At 40.5% G+C, this 19,267-nt stretch overlaps 1 protein-coding gene across 6 annotated transcripts in view; it reads right to left on the bottom strand.

Moving 5' to 3' along the window:
• The window catches only part of RBBP6 (RB binding protein 6, ubiquitin ligase), a 31,573-nt gene extending 13,896 nt beyond the window's left edge, over nucleotides 1-17,677 (bottom strand). For 3 of the 6 annotated variants that reach the window (XM_085237232.1, XM_085237236.1, XM_085237233.1), the window contains exons 1-6: nucleotides 17,073-17,677; nucleotides 9,845-9,944; nucleotides 7,938-7,976; nucleotides 7,250-7,286; nucleotides 2,585-2,629; nucleotides 73-161 (exon numbers count right to left, since the gene is read on the bottom strand). In XM_085237232.1, coding sequence (XP_085093358.1) covers nucleotides 73-161; nucleotides 2,585-2,629; nucleotides 7,250-7,286; nucleotides 7,938-7,976; nucleotides 9,845-9,944; nucleotides 17,073-17,238 — 476 coding nt within the window. In that variant the 5' untranslated portion in view covers nucleotides 17,239-17,677. The remainder of the gene's footprint in view (nucleotides 1-72; nucleotides 162-2,584; nucleotides 2,630-7,249; nucleotides 7,287-7,937; nucleotides 7,977-9,844; nucleotides 9,945-17,072) is intronic. The other 3 variants (XM_085237234.1, XM_085237235.1, XM_085237237.1) reach the window with 1 other exon arrangement.
• Nucleotides 17,678-19,267: the final 1,590 nt, after the last annotated feature.

Raw genomic sequence — 19,267 nt, 5'->3', positions numbered from 1 at the left:
TCTCTCTTTAAAGCAAACAACTCTATAATACTTTTCTGCAATCTTCAAAGATTTGATTTCATCAACACTTACTTGATCGGATCATATTCATGGCCAGACTGTGACATCATAGCTTTTATTTTATCTTCTTCGGAAGCATTGGCTTCAGCCAGATTGGCAGTCTGTTTAACAGGTAATTATTTGACACACACATTAGAAACACATTTAATTCCACACAGCCAAAGACAACACCACTCATCCAATCCTGTAAAGAGCAGCACAACTCTAGCTGAGGTTGCATGAAAACAGCTGCTTATATAAAATATATTTGTCCTGAAGATGTTCTGGGGAGTCCTTATGCCATTACATGATGTTTATGTGCCTGTTAATCTACTTGAAAAGAACATTCTTGGGCACTCAAAACCTTAGGCTCTGTTTGTACCTTACATAAAGACTTGTGTAACCAATCCAAATTTCTTCAACAATGTGGACTGAAGCTACGTGTCAAAATAAACAAACAGAAGAAAACCCCAAACCACCACTATCTGGTATTTCAAAATTGATTTTTAGGCTCCAGACTATTTTGGAGAAGATATCCATCGTACATTCAATTCAGAAATACAGTTGGCAAGTAGCACTTCTTACATTTTGCAGCATTAAAAGGACACACGACTTGCTGTTGGGGAAGCTGTTTCTGCTTGCTCAAATTCTGACAGAGGAGCATTAAAAGGAATCAAGTTTTTAGTAAATGCTCAGCAAGACAAATGTTAAAAAGACAAAGGAGTCTTTTTGGTAGAAATTTGACCTCCATGTGCTGTGGAGAATCCAAACTGCACGTCATCCCCAACAAACTATCTTCTCCATACTAAGGGCTTTAAGTGCAAGTAAAACCTGTAGGGACTTTTTTTTCCCCCCAGTTCACTGTATCCTTTTAACATACAAAATGTAATATAAACCTTACACAGAACTACATCTTCAAATCACTGAAGCGAGCTGATTTTTTAAAGCAGTATTTGTTAAAATGTTTTGTTATACACTAGTCCAGATACAAGCAGGGTCTAAGGGAGTGACTGCAAATTATTTGGACCTTCAAGCACCTATCATTCAGATCAACCACTCATGTTTCTGTTTTCATATGCATTCATTCACAAAAGCAACCAACTAGTTTCAACATTTTATTAAACGGTCGTTTCACATACACAGTTTTTCTCAACATTAACAGATCGACATCTATGAAATCATTTCCATTAACATTTACAGAAAACTTTTACAAAAGCTTGCCTAATTTGTTTGAACCCAAACGGTTTACAAAACACACCCAAAACCCACAAAACATTAGTAGGAATAGACCAAAATTCAAATATGGCATTTAATACAAAGTGAAAATAAAACAGAACTGTTAACACATTGCCTCCACACTAAGCCAGTCTGCACTGAAGAGGTTAGGGTACGTAACAGTTTGGAGCTGCCTTCGTGTGTTCCTGTACTTTCCTGAAATACTCAGATTTTCTTGAGAGCTTAAATGTGTGTACAACACTTGGACAGTTTCTCACATTTTAGAAAAAAACTTGACATGAGCTTACAGAACCAAGGACATATTCAGGGACAGCACTAATGGAGACCAATTTCTTTAGGTGGCTACGTTCCAACTGGTTTTTTGGAAGGGCTTTTGTTTTTTGGCCAGATGGATAGAACTTATTTTCTGAGTGGGTAAGGGAAGAATTTACCAGAGGGCAGACTTCTCTCTTGGAAGTTAACTCCAGCATTTATTGTCAGAAGAACAAACTCCAGCTACTCTGCGTTAGTCCCTGCCTTCTCTGATCTTTGAATTGTGATGACTAGCAGTTTAATTGGCTAGTACTAAGCCTTTTCAAAGTGCAATCACTAGTGCTTTCCCAGACAAAGTCACACATTATTGAGCAAAGAATGCAAGCAGTTTCATAGCAAAACATGGCATTACAACAGTTTCAGAAGGTCACATCTGCTAATATGCCACACATACACATTGGTATATTCCTATAAACAATTAGGTACATTTACACAATTTACAGTCTGTGTTCAAACAAATTAGATTGTGTTGCCCACTATATATACTACAGCTTATAAAACTGTGCAACATTCAGGAATGGATCTGTATCTAGGAAGACTAGAAATTCAAAAATAGCCATGCAATTGTCCATGTGACAGAAACACTCGTTTTTTGGCTGTTGCAAAGCCCTCTGGAATGTCCATAACTTACAGCCAATTAAATTCTTCTGTAAAAATTGTGTTAGTTTCCAACGAAAAATTAACGAAACGTATGAAAAAACGGTAAACCGCTTCTGAAGTGCTTCTTCTTTGTGTCTTGAAGATGAGTAATACTGCAACATTATGTTGAGGCTGATAAGGTACTCCCCTTCCATCTTCCCAAACTGGGAACTACTCTTTACAGGATAGTATCAAAATTTACACACAGTTTAGAATTAAAATAAATACTTAAATCTTATTAAAAATTAAAGATTTCTTCAAATTACAACAGTAAGCCAACTATAGATCACAAGAGAACATTTAAAAATACGAAGCAAATGCTTTTTTTTTTTAATACTTGACAAGAATATATATATACCTTCGTAAGCTGGGCCAGAGAAATAGATGCAGAAGAGTCATCAATCTGTTCACAAAAAATTAAACACATATTCAAGTTCTACAATCAAAACATGGCAACATTTAACCTCTACTGTAGTCAAAGCCTGCACTATATTGCCCGTCTCTTGAAGATGCATTTTCAACTAAATATATAATTTGTATTCATTCAAAACAAAGTCCAAACAAATGAGAGCTTAAGGGTGTCTATATGGTTAATGAGAAGAAACAAAAACAACCAAATCCAATTGAGATCGACTTATTGCAGATGAGTAGCTCCAAGAGATTGGAGGTCAAGCATTTACAAGGGCATAAACGTCAAACAGGTAAGGAAACCGTCAGTTTTCATTTCGAAGGGATTTTTTAAAATAATATTTACTTTTATTTGAGGAGGAAGCATCATGGGGAAACTTATTTTCACTGCAATTTGTAAGTTAAACACTTAATGTTTCACCATCCATAAATGCACATGGTTAAGCTTTTGGGAGCACAATGGCAGCCTACAAAATTAAAGCACAGGTCTATCAGCTCCGAGCCATGAACTATTTCTAAACGAGGAGGGGGGCCAATCTCACCACAGCCCAGAAAACCCAAATAAAAATATCAATTCAAAGCATCAATCACAAAAGCAATCTATCAGCTTCCTATCTAAAAAAACCCTACCAAACAAAATCCTGATCAAATTATTGAAATAAAGGGGCTTACCATGACAGAGTAATCTATGAAAACTGAGAAAACTGATTTCTACTACTTTATTAGAGCACATACTATATGAATTAGTTTGGAAAGTGTAAGAATTCAATATTTTCCCTACTATCAGACAAAAATAGCTTCCAAATAACAGCCTTGTACTAAATGCACAAAAGCCAGAAAACAAAGTATACAATAAGGAAATAATGACAAGAACATAACAGTTTTTTTTCTCTCTATTGCAACCACTTTTCTCCCTTCCAGCTACCTACAGGATCAGCCTGAAGGAATCAGGTCTTAAGGCCACTAGGCCACAATGCTCACTGAGATCCAAAGTGTAACTTTCCCACTACTGGAAAGCATCCTTTTCCAGTTTTTGAATCATGCCACAAGCAGCAGTAAGCTCACACTAGTAAAGCATTGCCAGAAAGACGCTCAGAATTTGACTTATGTTTTAAGTTCAAAGGAGTAGAAAAAAAATTCAGCATGTAACCTGAACAGGCCTCCTTGAGAGATCAATGAGCTGATCAGAAAAGAGATAAACAACCCTTCCTTGAAAAATAAACTTTATTACCTAACAGAGAGGAAGAATTCAAGGCAACAGCTTTAGCAGATTGTGGGGAAAAAATACCTATCTGCAGATGAATCTTTACTCCAGTGAAACACTGGTTTTAGTTAATCACTCATTTTCCTTTTCAGAAGATTTTACAATTAGTTAGGTTAAAAAGGATGTCTGACTGAGTATTGAAAAGCACAACACTCCATGTGCCACTCCTTTAAACATGAAAGACAGACCTCTCTGTTCTCTCATTGGAGGCACAACTTAGCCACTATCATTTGGTGATTTTTCAGGAGCAAATTAAAAGTTAAGGACACTACCTAACAGAGCCTAGAAATTTGATGACACATTGAACGGTCTAGTACTGATGAGTAACAAACAAGATATTAATCAGTTCTTGTATTTTATTAGGAAGATGCATTATATGGCCTACAGGCAACTGTCTAACTTCCTAAGGAGGTGACAGTACTCCTTCCTACCAAAAGCAGCAAGCAGATAATGCAGTAAGTTTGCCCAATGGCCATCTTCTGCACTCTTGCCTATTTTTTTCCCCATTACACTTCAGCTGAACTGATTGCTGCCAGGCCACCCGATCAATCAAGCAGAAACACCTCCAGGAATCCTGTGCAGTACTGCAATAGAACTGGGGGAAAAAAACCCAGAGTTGCCAGTCAGATGTATCAACTCTCAATTCTTACAGAAGACAAAACAGAAGGTAATGAAGTAAAGAGAAAAGGGGACAGAAAACAGGGAAAAGGCTAATCTTGCTGCTGGAATGCTAGATCTAAGTTACAGTGGTTTTCTAAGACCTGAGAACTTAGCTGAACTGCAAATTCACTGCAGCTGTATTTCATGGCACTGAAATACAAACAGAACTGCACATTTCTGCAGCCTGTACGGACAAATACCAAACGGAGATTCCTGCAGTCCCTGAAATACTAACGCTAAAGCAAGATAACCTACTGTCCTTATTTGGTTGTAATAACAATTGAACAACACACATTTGGAAGTAAAGAATGACAGATATCATGAAAAAATGAAATAATGAAAAAATAAGCTGCAAGCTTTTGTGCATCCTGGGTTTTTTTGGTTTTTTGTTTTGACTCATTTCAGTTTTGCTGCCTTTGCCTTACTGCTGAACAGCAATTGGTGAGCTTCCCAGCAATTTATTCCTACCACACTGAGATCCAGGCTCTACTTTTAAATATATGTGATTCTGTACTTATTGCAAATAAAAAGAAAAAAAATCATTAGACAAAATCTGAGCTGCCTTTAGAAGTGAATCTCACTGTACTTCCAACTCTAGAAGCCCCTGCCAACGCAGTGCTTTCAAAGTCATCTTTAATTTTTATATATGCATATACATACATATATACATATACATATATATATATACACACATATATATATGCAAGGAGGTTTCCACCCTCCCTATGCCTACCCACAACCCAAACCGGGCACAGAGTTCCCTCTGACAAACAAGAGGGAAATGTTTTTGCTTTGTCTTCCCTTTATTTAATTAGCTCTAACTAACACTACCCCCCCAACACACTCCAGATACCTTTGGTTTTTTTTTTTTGAGGTATCTACATTAGCTTATGGTAAGATGCTACTTAAGAATGCAATACACACATGCCAGGGAACACACAAGGCTAAAAGAATGTTAACTTTATTTATGAACATGTGGTTTGTGTTTATACACATGCTAGTAAACAAAAAGAAAAATAACTGTTTCCAAGAAATAAAAACCCATCTGAATTAGATCAAATACTATAAACGTGGTTACTTAAATGCATTACATTAACTACGAGGGTCACTGGCCCAGTTAAGCTAACTTGAACTCACAATGAGAGGCATTTATGTCACAAAAGGAATTCAAACCAATCAGGGATTGAATTACGGATGTCAGATTCAGACTTAAGTCTTTTTAGATCTACATACAAAAAGGTTTTGATCTCAAGTTGATAGCAAACCGTTCCAAGAGAACCAGAGGCTGTATTCTTCACAGAACACAGACACTGAGTTTATGAATTTCTAGGTTACGTCATCCTAACAACCCAGACAGTGATCAGATCCAATGATCCAGGGTTAGTGTAATGCCTCACACCATTCTAGTGAAGAAAAAGCAGTTATACTTAAAGATGAAAATAAAAACCACCAAGCAATAATTTTTATACTGTAAGGACTATATTGAAATTCAGAGTAATACATAATATTTGACCCAAGTGGCAAGTCAATATTTAGGTCAGCACCAATCAAGTATTTCCTTGTGTACTTATCTATATTTTAGCAACAGAGTAACAGTGTGTTTTCAAGCCTGAAGAAAAGCACTGCCCCTTTTCCAAACGTAAATTCAAAATGGTGGTATACTAAAGAGAGGCTTAATCTTTGGGAAATTAAAGCGGCATCCAGCTCTGAGGCTGCCCAAATTCAAACACACACTACAAAGGAAAGTTCAGAAAGATGACACGGACTCAGCCACAAATGCACCAGGCTCTAACCTTGTGCTGAAATTTGTACACCACGTTTCAGACATTTTCACTTACAGTTAAGCTCTTACACTAAACTGTTTCATTAGATAAAGTGAAAAGTCCAAATGCAGAGCTTTAGAATACCACTCTGTAGCAATGATATTCAATGATACTCAAATTCAAGTTGATTTTTCAAGACATTCGTGTACTCAGAGGGGCCCAAACAATATCACTTCAATTACAGTTTTAGGAGCAAACACTCAAGTGTTTAAGGACTTGAAAAGGAATTATTTAGCTGTGCAGAAACGTCCTCAGAAAATGCACGGGAGATGTTGTTTTGGTGTTTGTTTGAACCCCCAGGTCAAAAGTAAGAAACAATACCCAGTTTAACAATAATGGTTTCTCAGTGGTTTTTGATAACATTTTCAAAAACCATTAGGCAAAAAAAGGTATTTAAAAACAAAAACTAAGTGATACAATGTGAAAATGGCAAAAAATACACTCCAAACATTTTTATTGCAAGAAACAAAAAGCACACAACAACCTATACAAACATACATATCACTAGCTATAGACAGACAGATGTAGAACATGGCACCATGTTCAGCTGTGCAAACCTCAAACCTACACGATCTAAAGCGATCATACAGTATCTGTACAACAAGGAGTCATACAGGAAATATTCTAGCATGTTCAATATGAAATACAATGCATTACTAAGCACAAATACCAATATTCACATTAGAATTGTGCAAATGATATCATTACTCCGTTTTTACTACTCCGAATCAAATACATTGTATTTACAACATATACTATGTTTTGATTGAAAAGATTAAGTTAATATTTGGAAAATTAATGTAAGACTACATTGTTTATAATTAAGTGCAGTGTGTAGAAAAAAGTGTGAGATTGTGTTTTTACATACTGCTTTTGATGTTCCACTCACTGGTTCAGTTCGACTTCTAGAAGAAGAAATAAAGGTGATCAGAATTTAAAGACAAGCACTTGTACAAAGAGATTATAAAACCTGAGCATTGAACAATCATGTTCTGAAAGCCTAGTGAAAGTAGAAATTCATACATAACTCTTATCCCTCCGTACATTCAGTACAATGAAAAAATCACATTCCTACTTTGTTAAATATTATTTTAAGATTTACAGATATAAATCTGATATATTTACAGATATGTAACAGTGCAAGCAGAAGACCTCAGGCATTTTGTCTCTGCTACGTAAGCAGCAAAAATATGAAGTCTGTACTATGGCTTTGTGCCCTGAAATAACATTCTAAACATGAAGCCAGCTTTAGCCAATCCATATACCCCTAGTGTTACAATTAGTTGGCTGATACAATACCTTCATTTCTAAGAAAGAGCACTTAGTCTAGATACTCTCAAGTGCAAATTTACTCAAGTGAAAAAAAATTAATTTAGAAGTCAGTCATCTAACAAAGGAGTAACAAAAATTTCTGCTTCACAGTTTTTAGAACTGTGTTTGTTTGTGGAAGCCCAAGCATTGCGTTCAGATATCTGCTATATTTGCCACGAAACTGCCAAAATATTAGAACTTGTTAGCTACTCTATATTGACTAAAAATAGTAGTAGAAATGTCACCTGAAAGGAGTTTCTACCATTTTGTGCGATTTAGGATTCCTGTGACAAAAAAAAAGGTCTTAATTGCCAGAATTTGCTTTAAAATAATCTTGAAAATTCTACAGTATTTTAGGAAATATTTATTATGTTTAAAACTTGCTGAGATTTCGCATACTGTTTGGTCCATACCTGCACACTGCTTCTGAATCTGCTGTAACTCACAAACAGTTCAAACACTGGAACTGTCCCATAAGCAGCAGCAATTTAAAGGCTGCTGTGGAACTGATGTATGCAGGGAAAGGCTCCTGTTCCCTGCCACTGCTAGAAAACCATGGGGCTCATACTGCATACCCCAAAGATGAGGAGGTATTTGGAAATACTTCAGATTACCGTGCAACAGTTTATGTGTTTACCTTGAAGAACAGACTATGTGAAGAACAAAACACAAAGGCCTCTCCATCATCAGAGCACATGCTCATAATTCCCAAGACTTAGCCACTCTGCCACTTGTTTCTGCCGTGTTTCCAGGTGAAGGGATAGAAAGCTAATCTACCTCATTAATTTTCAACATTAAAACAGCAGCACAATTCTTCCTCTATCCCCACACAGAGATGTTTCTCAGATCTTTGATACTAGCTGCATCTGTCCTCTATTTTTATAGCAGCATTATGATACCAAGAGGGGGTGCCATCCAACCAGAGATGGAGGATGCACCAACAAGACAGCAGCAGGCATACGTACTTAAGCCCTAAAACAAGGTGATGTTTATAAACACAGTGCTGTATGGTCCAGGATTACCAGGTAGCACCTGAAAGAGCTAAAACAACTATGGCAGTAATATACTAAAGTTCACGTGCAGAGCCACATAAATTCAACCTTTTTGCTTGCAAATACTTCATGGGTACCAAGATGCTGCTGTAGTGTTTGTTAGAGACAAACTGTAACTCGTCAGTAAACTTTATTTGCTGAGAATCAACGTTAAAAAGGTGAGGCAAAACCACAAGTTATAATAGCTACTAATTGTGGTGGACAGGGATATTGGGAAGGCAGGAAAACTGGGCCATTCAAACAATGCTAACAGCTGATGCAGAACTGGACTCTGTGAATGAATAAATGACAGCAACAATCCCGTAATCTAATTATAATTAAAACACATGATTCTCTGTTCTCCAAGAATACCAGGATGAAAACCTGGAGCACAGATACCAGCTTAATTAAGAGAAAAACAGAAAGCTGAATAGTAACATTTGGCAGCATGCTAACACACCTGCTGAGTTTAAAGTCAGGAAAGCCTCAGCTATTCCTTCATGGTACCCCCACAAAAAGCAGTAAACTTAAGGGTATTGTGCTTTTCACTTGCATGAGTCAATTATTGTCATAAGGAAACTAACAGGAATCAGTTATGCATAAGACTTCTTGCTTGCAAGGCTCACCAACTGGTAACCCTTGCTCCATCCTCTATCGCTAGCATGCAGAAATACCAGGTTTGGGCCATAAGAATCTTGCATTTTTGTCTTTGTGAAATGGCAAGTAAGGTCTCACATTGAGAAGCAGACTACTGAGATGGAAACAAAATACAAATATGCATTGTAGTGTAAATTTCTATCTACCACAAAGTAAAATAGAGTAATATATATAATAATAAGGAATTTCCTCGTGTAGAGGAAACAGGATCTGAAACCTTGGGTCCCAGGAAGTCAGCCCCAGGAACAAAGCCAACAGAACCACCTCAAAAGTCACTGCTGCTGGCAGGCCTAAAAATGTAAGTCTGTTTTGGGAGAGGTACTTAAAATCCACCCCATTACAAAGATAAAGATAATGGCAGCTTTAAAAATAAATACACAATATGAATGCCCTTAGGTAACTAATATCAACCCAAACAGTGAAGAAACATCTCACAAAGAATACAATGCTTTATGTATACTTACATAACATATGTTTTGCTTGTAGCTTTTACTCCACCAATAGGGATTCTTCTAACAATTACAGATGAATTCTTGGGAATCAGAGCATTATCATCTGTGTATTCTAAAAAAAATGCAAATGCAGAGAAAAGGTCGTAAGAACACGTAATTATATGTATTCTGATAACACAGCACTCTTTTACAGATACAGAAACACAAGTACACACACACCATTTGCACTTTTACTGTGTTAAAGTAATGGTCTGCTTAAAAAAATATATCTTTAAGCTTGATAATCAAATGTAAGCAACAACATTTTTTTTTTTTTAAGCTACTCCAAATGCCAGCAGCTAAATGGTCTCAAAGGTCACTGAGAGTCTGCAAGCACACCAGGTTCATTCCTTCTACATTAGGTTGCTTTTACTTCTGTTAGGCTACAACACCAACAGGCTTTGGGAGAAAAAACAAGCCCTGCAGTCCCACAAGCAAAAAGCAGAATTTTAAGCCCAGTTAACCTGCCCTGTAATAACACAGGATCTCAACTACAGCATGACAACTTTGAGCTACTGCTTCTGTAGTTGATAACTTAAACCAATTCATTCTGGCTGCTAGTATCTGACACAGAACACAGAATAAAATCTATCATCTCTGTCTTGGATCTTAACAGATCAACTGCCACCAAGCTTTTCAGCTGCTCAGTGTTTTAAATTTAAGCTGAAACTAAACAGACATTTCTAGAAATTGCAGAAACTTTTCTTTTTCAGCCCACTCTCACAAACAGGGCAGGAGTGACTCAAACTATACTGGTATCTCTTCTTAAGAGATTATCTAGCTTCAATTAACTACAGAGGGGTGAACAAATGACTTAGGAAGGCAGATTTTAAGAAGCTTGTACAAAATAGCATACCTGAAGCTATCCATGCCTTGCCTCCATTAACACCATCTTGGTCTTTTGAAAAGGAGGAAAACTGCCTGCCCTTTTACATAAGACTCAAACAAACAATCCTATCTGAGACACTGAGTAAGACCGAAACACCCAAGTCTCTCCATCAGAGCAGCTTTTTGTTTTAAACTACAAGCCAGCTATGACTATTTTAAAGCACTGTCAGCAGCCATTCCCTACAACCCACCCACAGTTTTAAACAATAAAAGCCATTGACCTTTGCAGAACAAATCAGAAAACCAAAGGCTCTGTGCATCTGGCCACGTGTGCACTCTCACAGAGGTTCTGGCCACTGATCATACACAAAGTAAGACTATTTCATGACTTAAGCTCCAATTTTCAGCATGTTACCCCTAGAAAAAGCAGCATCATTTAGACTGAAACACACCTACCAGAGGGTATCATTTCAACTCTGAAATGAAAGATTTATTCCTATTTCCAGATGATAAATTACTTCTTCAAAAAATTGAAAAATCATCTAGCTGAAATTAATTCCTGATCTTCCCCAAGGGAACAGCAGACTTCCTCTGAATTTCACAGTCATTTAGAACTGTGTGAGAAAGGACTACTCCTAATGACATCTATGGAAACAGAAGCTTTTTCTTGAGTTACACATCCTGAAACCAACCCTTAGAGCTCTAGGAAAATCTAACCATTACAAAGCTAGCTGTCATGAAAGGCCTGCAGTAGGACTTCTCAATGGAGGAGTTTGGATTAGAAGCCACTAGATGAAGATCTCAGGGCTCTAGGATAACCAACAGTGGCTCGTCAACAAAGTAGGAGCTTGCTGTGCGCATTGCAAATACAAACACTGGTAGTTCTACAGAAGATTGCATATTTTTGCACCTCTCCTAGATTGTGAACAAGGGAGCAGCTGACCGATCCTGCTGCATTTGTCCAGCTGAAAGGAACAGAAGGGACTCCTTTCCACGTACATTACACACACATGGAAATTATCCAGGAAAACCTGGGCTAAAGTAAATACAGAAATACAGACAAAAGAATATTATGAGGAGGTACCTTTCAAGTTTTTTAAATCTCTCGCCCTCAGGCTCACAAACAGAGAACTAACACTAAAAAAGTGGAATTTTCACACTAGGTTAGGACAGCCAAAGCCATTCCAAGCAGACACACTTTTCCTTTGAGACCTTTTCCTCTTCAAAAACACACTGCACTTTTTTTTTAAACGCACAATCTGTTTTTCTGCAGCAGTGAAAACAGGCTTCATTTCTGTTCCCATTATAAATCCATTGAGTCTAAACTGTTCTCTCCTGCAGCCAATGCCTTTACTCATAAATTATGCAAGCCTGCAAGACCAATCCAAATGCACACAAAAGGTGTATGATGCATAAGGGTGAAAAATCCTCCTTCAGTCATCTGTGACAATGTACTGACCCTCAGAAGAGAAGCACCAACACATGGAAGCCCTTGGAATAAGCTTCCTTGTGTGCATGCACGCTTGCTTGCTTTCAGTCTGCATGTTAAAAGAGCTCCAGCCATCCAGGAGCGGACTTGATACAGAAGCAAATTCACTTCAAATGTCAACAGTGCTTTCGTATTTCACCTGATCAACAGAGCACCAATACCTCCTTGTGAAGCAGACTTCACTCCCATAGGACACTCCTGACACATTTCTATTTGGTACTTATTTCATCCCATTTGCTTTGTCACCATGAGAGTGTGACAGAGAATTGGTGGAAGAGCGATTACCTACAGCTGGGTGCACGAGCTGAGTTATATCTGCAAAAGGACTTGGAATCAAATAGCTGCAGTTTGTTTATTCCCTTTTTATCCTATTTGAATGCATTTTGGTGATGAAATTTCATTAAAAGTGAAGTAAAACAATGCAAAGTACAAGCTTCACCTCTTTTCAAAAAGGAAATGGATGAAAGCTGAAGCTACTCCTCAAGTCCCTGGAAATGCATTTGTTCAATCTGAATTTAACAGAAGCCAGCTCAGCCTAACAGCTCTCAGACTGAACTGGCATCTCCCAGACCTGCAGAGCAGTGTCACTGCACAGCCTCCCTCACCACATGACTGAACATCTGCAAACGAGCAGTGACATCATATTCAACAAGGCCACTTTTCACACTTGACAAGCAGAGCTCTAAGGGAAACTCTCCACAAAGCAGGAGGTAAGCAAGTTGTTGATTCCTCAAAACTCATTTTACTGCTGGTGCCAGTGAGTGGCTACCAGGCTTCAGCCAATCTGACCTGTGATTAAAAAAGGAATTCAGTTAGTTCAAAAAACTTCCAAAATCAAAGGCAAACACGGAGTGTGCATTAAGCAGAAGTGACTTAAGTGTAAAACTTGCTATCTATTCCACAAGAAGATAGTATGCTATAAGGGAAAGAGATGTTTCAAGGACAGAATGGAGGTAGACACGTCAAAAAATAACTGATTTCAAATTAAAAAGCCACATTCATGTACGTAACTTTCTGCAAAAAAAGTATAAAATGCTGAAAGCCTTAGTAATTTAATCACATGCATACCATAAACAAGTTACTTTAAGTTCTTACTGCATTTTATGGTCTGTTTTAATCCTCTGGTTTCAGTCTGACAGCACTGCATCTTTCTGAGCACAGCTCAGAGAGGAAGCACCCTTAAATAACGTAAGACTGTATGTGAAATGACCTCTGCTAGGCCTAGATATCTCACTAACCAGATACCGTGCTATTGGTGGAACGATCTGGAAAGAGAGGAAAACCACCACTAACATCCAAAACTGTCTCAACTAAAAGAAAAATAAAATAGGGCAACTCCTGAAAAAGCTTTTTTTCCCCCTAGCATTTCAAAACATGTTCCTTCATAATCAATTCTTTTTAACCCTACTTTAATCAATACTTATGATTTTTTTATTTTGCAAAAAGCAAATAAGTTATGTAGCTGGCACTGAAAAACTGCCTCGAAACACTGATTAATGGAGTGGGCTGCTATTTCTGGCTTTCAGCATCCACCACAATAGGTATCAATGACTTCATCTGACATACTACTTATTTAATGAGCCAGTTCACTTGTCAAATAGTTCACAGACCTTTCATTTGCATCATTACAGTGAAGTGCTGTGCTTCATAAGAGCACTTACGTGATCCTGAATGGCTGAGTCAAAGTCTAACACATAATCATCAATCTGAGCACACAGGCTGCCCAAAGCTTCAGCGTTCAGTTGGCACCACTTGCCATCTCAGCGTGTCACTGAGGAGAAAGTGAAAGCAATGCTGGAGACAGTGTGAAGATGGATCAGACTGAGCTTGCCCACAGCACCTGCCAAAGGGACATTAATCCAGCTGACACCCACGAAGAGGAGGGATCTCAGACCTGCTGGTGACAGAGCAGCTGACTCAGACAAGCACTGCATCTGAACTCCACTGTAAACACACCAGACCTTGACCAGGTACATAACTTACCCTCATCTTATCCAGGTCAAAGGGAACTCCACATCCTTCCTGAGGGCTCTACGTACTAGCATAGCAACCCAAGAATTGCACTGAGGTATAACTAAAGCAATTCCAAATACTAGCACTGCAGCCTAAAATCATACAGTGAAGGACAAGGTTTAAGAGCTGCTTGAGTATCTTATCTTTAGCGCTATGTTTGCAAATTGCTGAAGACATTCCACACACAGACATCAGCTGTGAGACCCTGTGATCTCAGAGTGAGCATGAGTTTGAAGACATCGCACTGGGCACGAGGAAAGCTGCTAAGGACAAGCGACAGCACTGAACTCAAGCGAGATCCCAGTTCTGAGATTTTAAGAATACCACTCCTCCTGAAAACTGTTCATCCCACCACGACCAGCTCACTCACAACTCATTTAATGTATTTTGACAGATGAGCAGCATAGCACATTCCCTAGTGTTTTTGGGTCAGAAGGTTCTATGGTAGGAAAGAGTACTCAAGAGTTCTGAAGTTTTCACTGCTTTCATAACACGGTGAGAACACCTACTATGAAAGACTGCAATCAAATTCTGATCAAGTTGGTATTTAAGTGTGTCATTCTTTAGTACAGGCTTTTTTAATGGACCCTAACCATCCTTTTTGCTTTCTCTGCATATTAAAGTCTACCTTCACATTTTTTCCCCCACTACTTAGAGCTTATACTAGAATTGCTTTTATTTCTAGATTTCCATTATGAAAAGTAACAGCTACAGAATTTTGAAACATGAGTTTCCAAAAAACAAAAAAAACTAACAAAAAAAAAACCAGACCCAGCAGGCCACCTTCAGTCAAGTTTCATTTTATTCTTTCCAGCATCACTTTAACATCTGTCAGAAGCCCCACACGTACATGAAATCACAAGAAATGACTACTTTGTGTCCATATACAAGAACTCCAGACATCCAATTCAGGTAAAATACCTTAGTCTGACTTTTCCTTCTTCTTTTGATAGTGCATTCAAACACCTGAATCTGATTAATACAAAATTAAATTCAAGGGTATGTACATAAACTAAAATAATTGGCATCTGGCCTGGTTCTGAAATCCACATTTATTACTATTATTTTAAATGGAAGTCACCCCTACAAAAACTTCCACGGGCTCCCATTCTGCTAATACATCAAGTCTGCAAGTTATTCTTATAATGGCCTAAAAGCAACGCAGGGGGCCAGAAGACAGTCTTGTTGCCCTTAAACAAGAGCCGTGCTCTTTAACGAGATACTCCACCTTTAGGCAACACCACACTTAACAACCTATTGAGGCAGATACTTTTTCTCCACCGGATTTTGATTCGTATGAGAGCAGAGTACAAACACCCTTTGTAACACTAGCATTAAGAATATGAGTAGCACTTTATGGGATGCACACTTATGTGCATAAATCAGTAATTTTTTTCCTTTAGCATTTTGCTTTTTGCTCCTCTCCTCAGCTGCTATGAGGAGATTCTGTTAAAAACAGCAGGAAAACCTCTAAACAAGCAAACTGAATCCAAAACCAAATCAAAGTTTTTTCTTTTGGTGATAACTGGGCTGCACCACATTTTGTTACCATCTAACACTGAGGTATCAAGGCTGTGCTTTACACAGACCCAGCTGTTATGACACAGTATCAGACAGCTGTCCACTCAGGCTGCCAGTTCTGTGAAGCCAGCAGTGCATCAGCAACTGCACACAAAATTCGGAGATCTTCCTGGAGCAAAGTCCTTAAAATGAGGAAAACGTTTTCCAAAAGCATCTCCCCATTTTACTCTGGACTAATACAAAAGTTCAGGATTTTTGTCATATGTGTATCTACCTACACATGTGATACAATGGCATCTCTCAGCAGCTCCCTGGTGTTATGCTGGTAAGTCCCTTTATCGACATCCTGAAAATAGTTTCTGTATCTGTAGAGAATCAGAGAGCTTTAAGCCCAGTCACTTAAAATGCTACGGTTGAAGTTACTGGAGTACAAATTACATTGCTTGAATGTGAATATGTGAAACAAAAAACAAACAAGAACTTATGAGTGTCCCAGAACCACAAGGCAAACAAAGAAGTTTACTGCTTAAGAAATAAAAACACTTCAGAATTCTTTTTATTGCTGAGAATTGACATCCCAAAGTCTTTAATCATATCCAAACACATCAGGATGGCACATCGCCACCACAAACTGTAGTATCACACTAAGCAATATAGAACCATTATAGTCACTGATAATTGAGCACCACATAAGAATTAGAAGAATTTATGTCATTTTCAAGAATATTTCTTCTCATACTCCCCATGAGCCCTCTGCCATTAGACTGCAGCACTTGCCTGGCATGGTTACTATGCAATAATGCAAAAAAGAGATATAAAAAACATGACACGATGTTCACAGCACTTGAATGGCAATGTTTTCGGGGGAAAAAAAATAAAAACAACAGGCAAGAAGTTATTCTAACAGGAAATTCCAAAGTATAATTTACACACAGAGAACACTCATGCAAAATGGCTTTTAAGGGTCTGCAAAGATGATAGGTCAGATAACTCGTGACCGAGGACGTTGCTAGAGCGGTTTCTGCAACAGTCACAAAGACAGCTTTCCAATACGGTGGAGAAAACGAAGTCACGGAACCGACTTTATTTCTTCAGACAAGTTCGACATCTGCTCCATACCTCTCTCTTACAGCTCTCTCCATCGGATTTCAAATAAATCCGGCAAGTTCGCCGTGCCAGCTTAACCTCCCCCCTTTCCTAATTCTAACCAGAACTCCAGGCTCCCGAAGCCCCGTGTCGGCCGCACGCCGTTCCGCACGCAGCTCGGAACCGCAGCCCGGCCCGCCGCCCCATCAGCGCAGCGACAAAAGCGCGGCTCCCCACGGCCCCGCCGCGCCCGGCCCCACGCACCTTCTTTGGTCTGGGCGTTGGTGATCTGCAGGTCGCAGTCGGCCGCCTTCAGCTTCTCTCGGGCCATGATCTGGCGCTTGAGGTCGCACAGGGAGATGTGGAGGCCGTCGAAGGTGACGGTGTCATAGTTCAGCTTGGAGGAGAACTTGTAATGGACGCACGACATGGCGGGGCCGGGCTGGGCCGCTCCGAGCGCCGGGCGGCGGCGGCGCTGAGCTGCGGCGGGCGGCGCTCAGAGGCCGCGGCGCTGCGCCATGGCCAGGCCGCGCGGCCTGGGCACGCTGCGCTCGGGAGGCCTCAGGGCTCCATGGAGGCCCCGCTCCTCGCGTCGGCTTCGGCTCTCGGCGAACCGAGCTGGGCCTCGGCGACGCGACCGGCCCGCCCGCCTCTTCCCCGCGGCGCGGAGCGTCCCCGCGGCTCGACTCTGCTCGGCCTCCGCTCCCCGTCCCCTCGCGACGTTCCCGGGCCCGGCCTCCGGCTATGGCGGATCCGGCGCCCCCGCCTCAGCGTTTCTCCGAGGGGTTTCCCGGCCGCCGACCGCACGGGGCACCGCACTGCGGCTGCGCAACGGCACGTCGCGCCCACCGCTCACGTGACGCGGCGCATTATGACAAAGGGGCGCCCGGCCCGCGTCACGTGACGGGAGGGTGGCTCCGCCCCTTTTGCCGGCGGGCGGGGCGCCCCCTTGCGGAACGTCGCCGGTGATCCGTTACCGCCGCGCCGCGTCACGGACCGCGTGGCCGCCGCCGCGCCTCCGCAGTGCCGTGCGCCGCTGTGCGGGCGATGAAAACGCTTAAGGAAACTCTGTCAGCTTTGCGCGGAAAGCGTCCGCGTCTCGAAATGTCCCGTGGAAACAAAAATGGCTGAGCGACTGTAAGCGAGCGGCACACCGGCGTCAGATGCGTCCGGCGGAGCGACGGAGGGAGAGAACGAAAGCACATTTCCAACGGACTCGTTTCAGAGGGAAGGGTTGTCAGAGGTTTGCTGGGCTGCAGTAGGAACCGTGATTAATTAGAACGAGGAACAGCACCTGAGCAGGAATAATGTTATTAGAAAGTAATTGTTGATAGTTCTGTATGCCAAACAATACATGCACGTCAAACCCATTTATCAGTAAGACGTTTTAAATCTTCTAAGTACAACCTTTCACTTTAAAAACTTGTTTTCTAATCCTCTGGCCACAAGTCCTTAGAGACAAAACCTTCAGAACATCAGACTTGGTGCTATCTCAAACCAATCTAAAACGAAGTGCATTTTTCAAGTAAAAATAGTGAAAACCAGCAGGCTTGGGAAAAAAAAACAAAAAACCCAAACATTTCTCATTGCAAATGTTAGGCTAGAAAACTTCTGATAGCTGAAGCCTGCAGATTGTCTTCATGCTCTCGAGGGGAAAAGACCTGTATGTAAAAGGGGACAGTAAACTACATAGGCTATATGTAAAACCATCTCCACTTTTAGTTTTATTTTTTAAAAATTCCATTAAAGACTGCCAGCATATCCAGATCTCTGTTTTTTAAATTACCTTCCATGTAGGTACCAGACCTTTGTGCTGTGGATCACCTTCCGGATAAATTGATTGTGAACCAGTGTAAGCACGACCAAACTCATTTTAAATCACCCATGATACTGCTTTTATGCTGCCCTTTAGCTTTTTGCTGGCTGCAGGAAGGCAGGTGATACCTGATCTGGATGAAGTATGCTGGGACAAACTCACCTCTTCCATAAACTCTAAAGCAAATTTGAATCTCCTGAGCACGTACCAGGTCAGTGCACTGCATCGTGTTTTCCCCGGCCCCTTGATCTGGTATTTGGTGTCCCAAAAGGAATGCAACATCTCCAGCCAGGAGATTCCTATCACAAACAGATGAGTGCACTGCACCTCCCAGCTGCTCCCCAGCGTTGCCCTGCCTGGGCTGCTGCCCTTCCAGAGCCCAGCAGAGTCTGCAAGGCTGCTCCCTCAGCACATCAGACAGAACACGTGGAGCTGGTGATGATCTGCAGCTCCGAGTGCTCAGTTAGCGCTGCCTGCTTGGAGTGAAGCAGGATGAGGGCTGCTCCCATGGGGACTGAGCTGCGAGGTTGGAGGAGAACCCTGTGAGGACAGTCATGGCCACACTGCTGCACACAGGAGATCTGCAGCCAGATCTGTCTGCGTCTGCTGGTGCTGCTGTGCTGTTACTGAGACAAACTCACCT

The sequence above is a fragment of the Meleagris gallopavo genome, chromosome 16 (genome assembly GCF_905368555.1).
Source record: "Meleagris gallopavo chromosome 16, MGAL_WU_HG_1.1, whole genome shotgun sequence".
Lineage (NCBI taxonomy): Eukaryota > Metazoa > Chordata > Aves > Galliformes > Phasianidae > Meleagris > Meleagris gallopavo.
The sequence above is the reverse complement of the archived record's forward strand: the minus strand, read 5'-3'. Positions and strand labels throughout refer to the sequence as shown.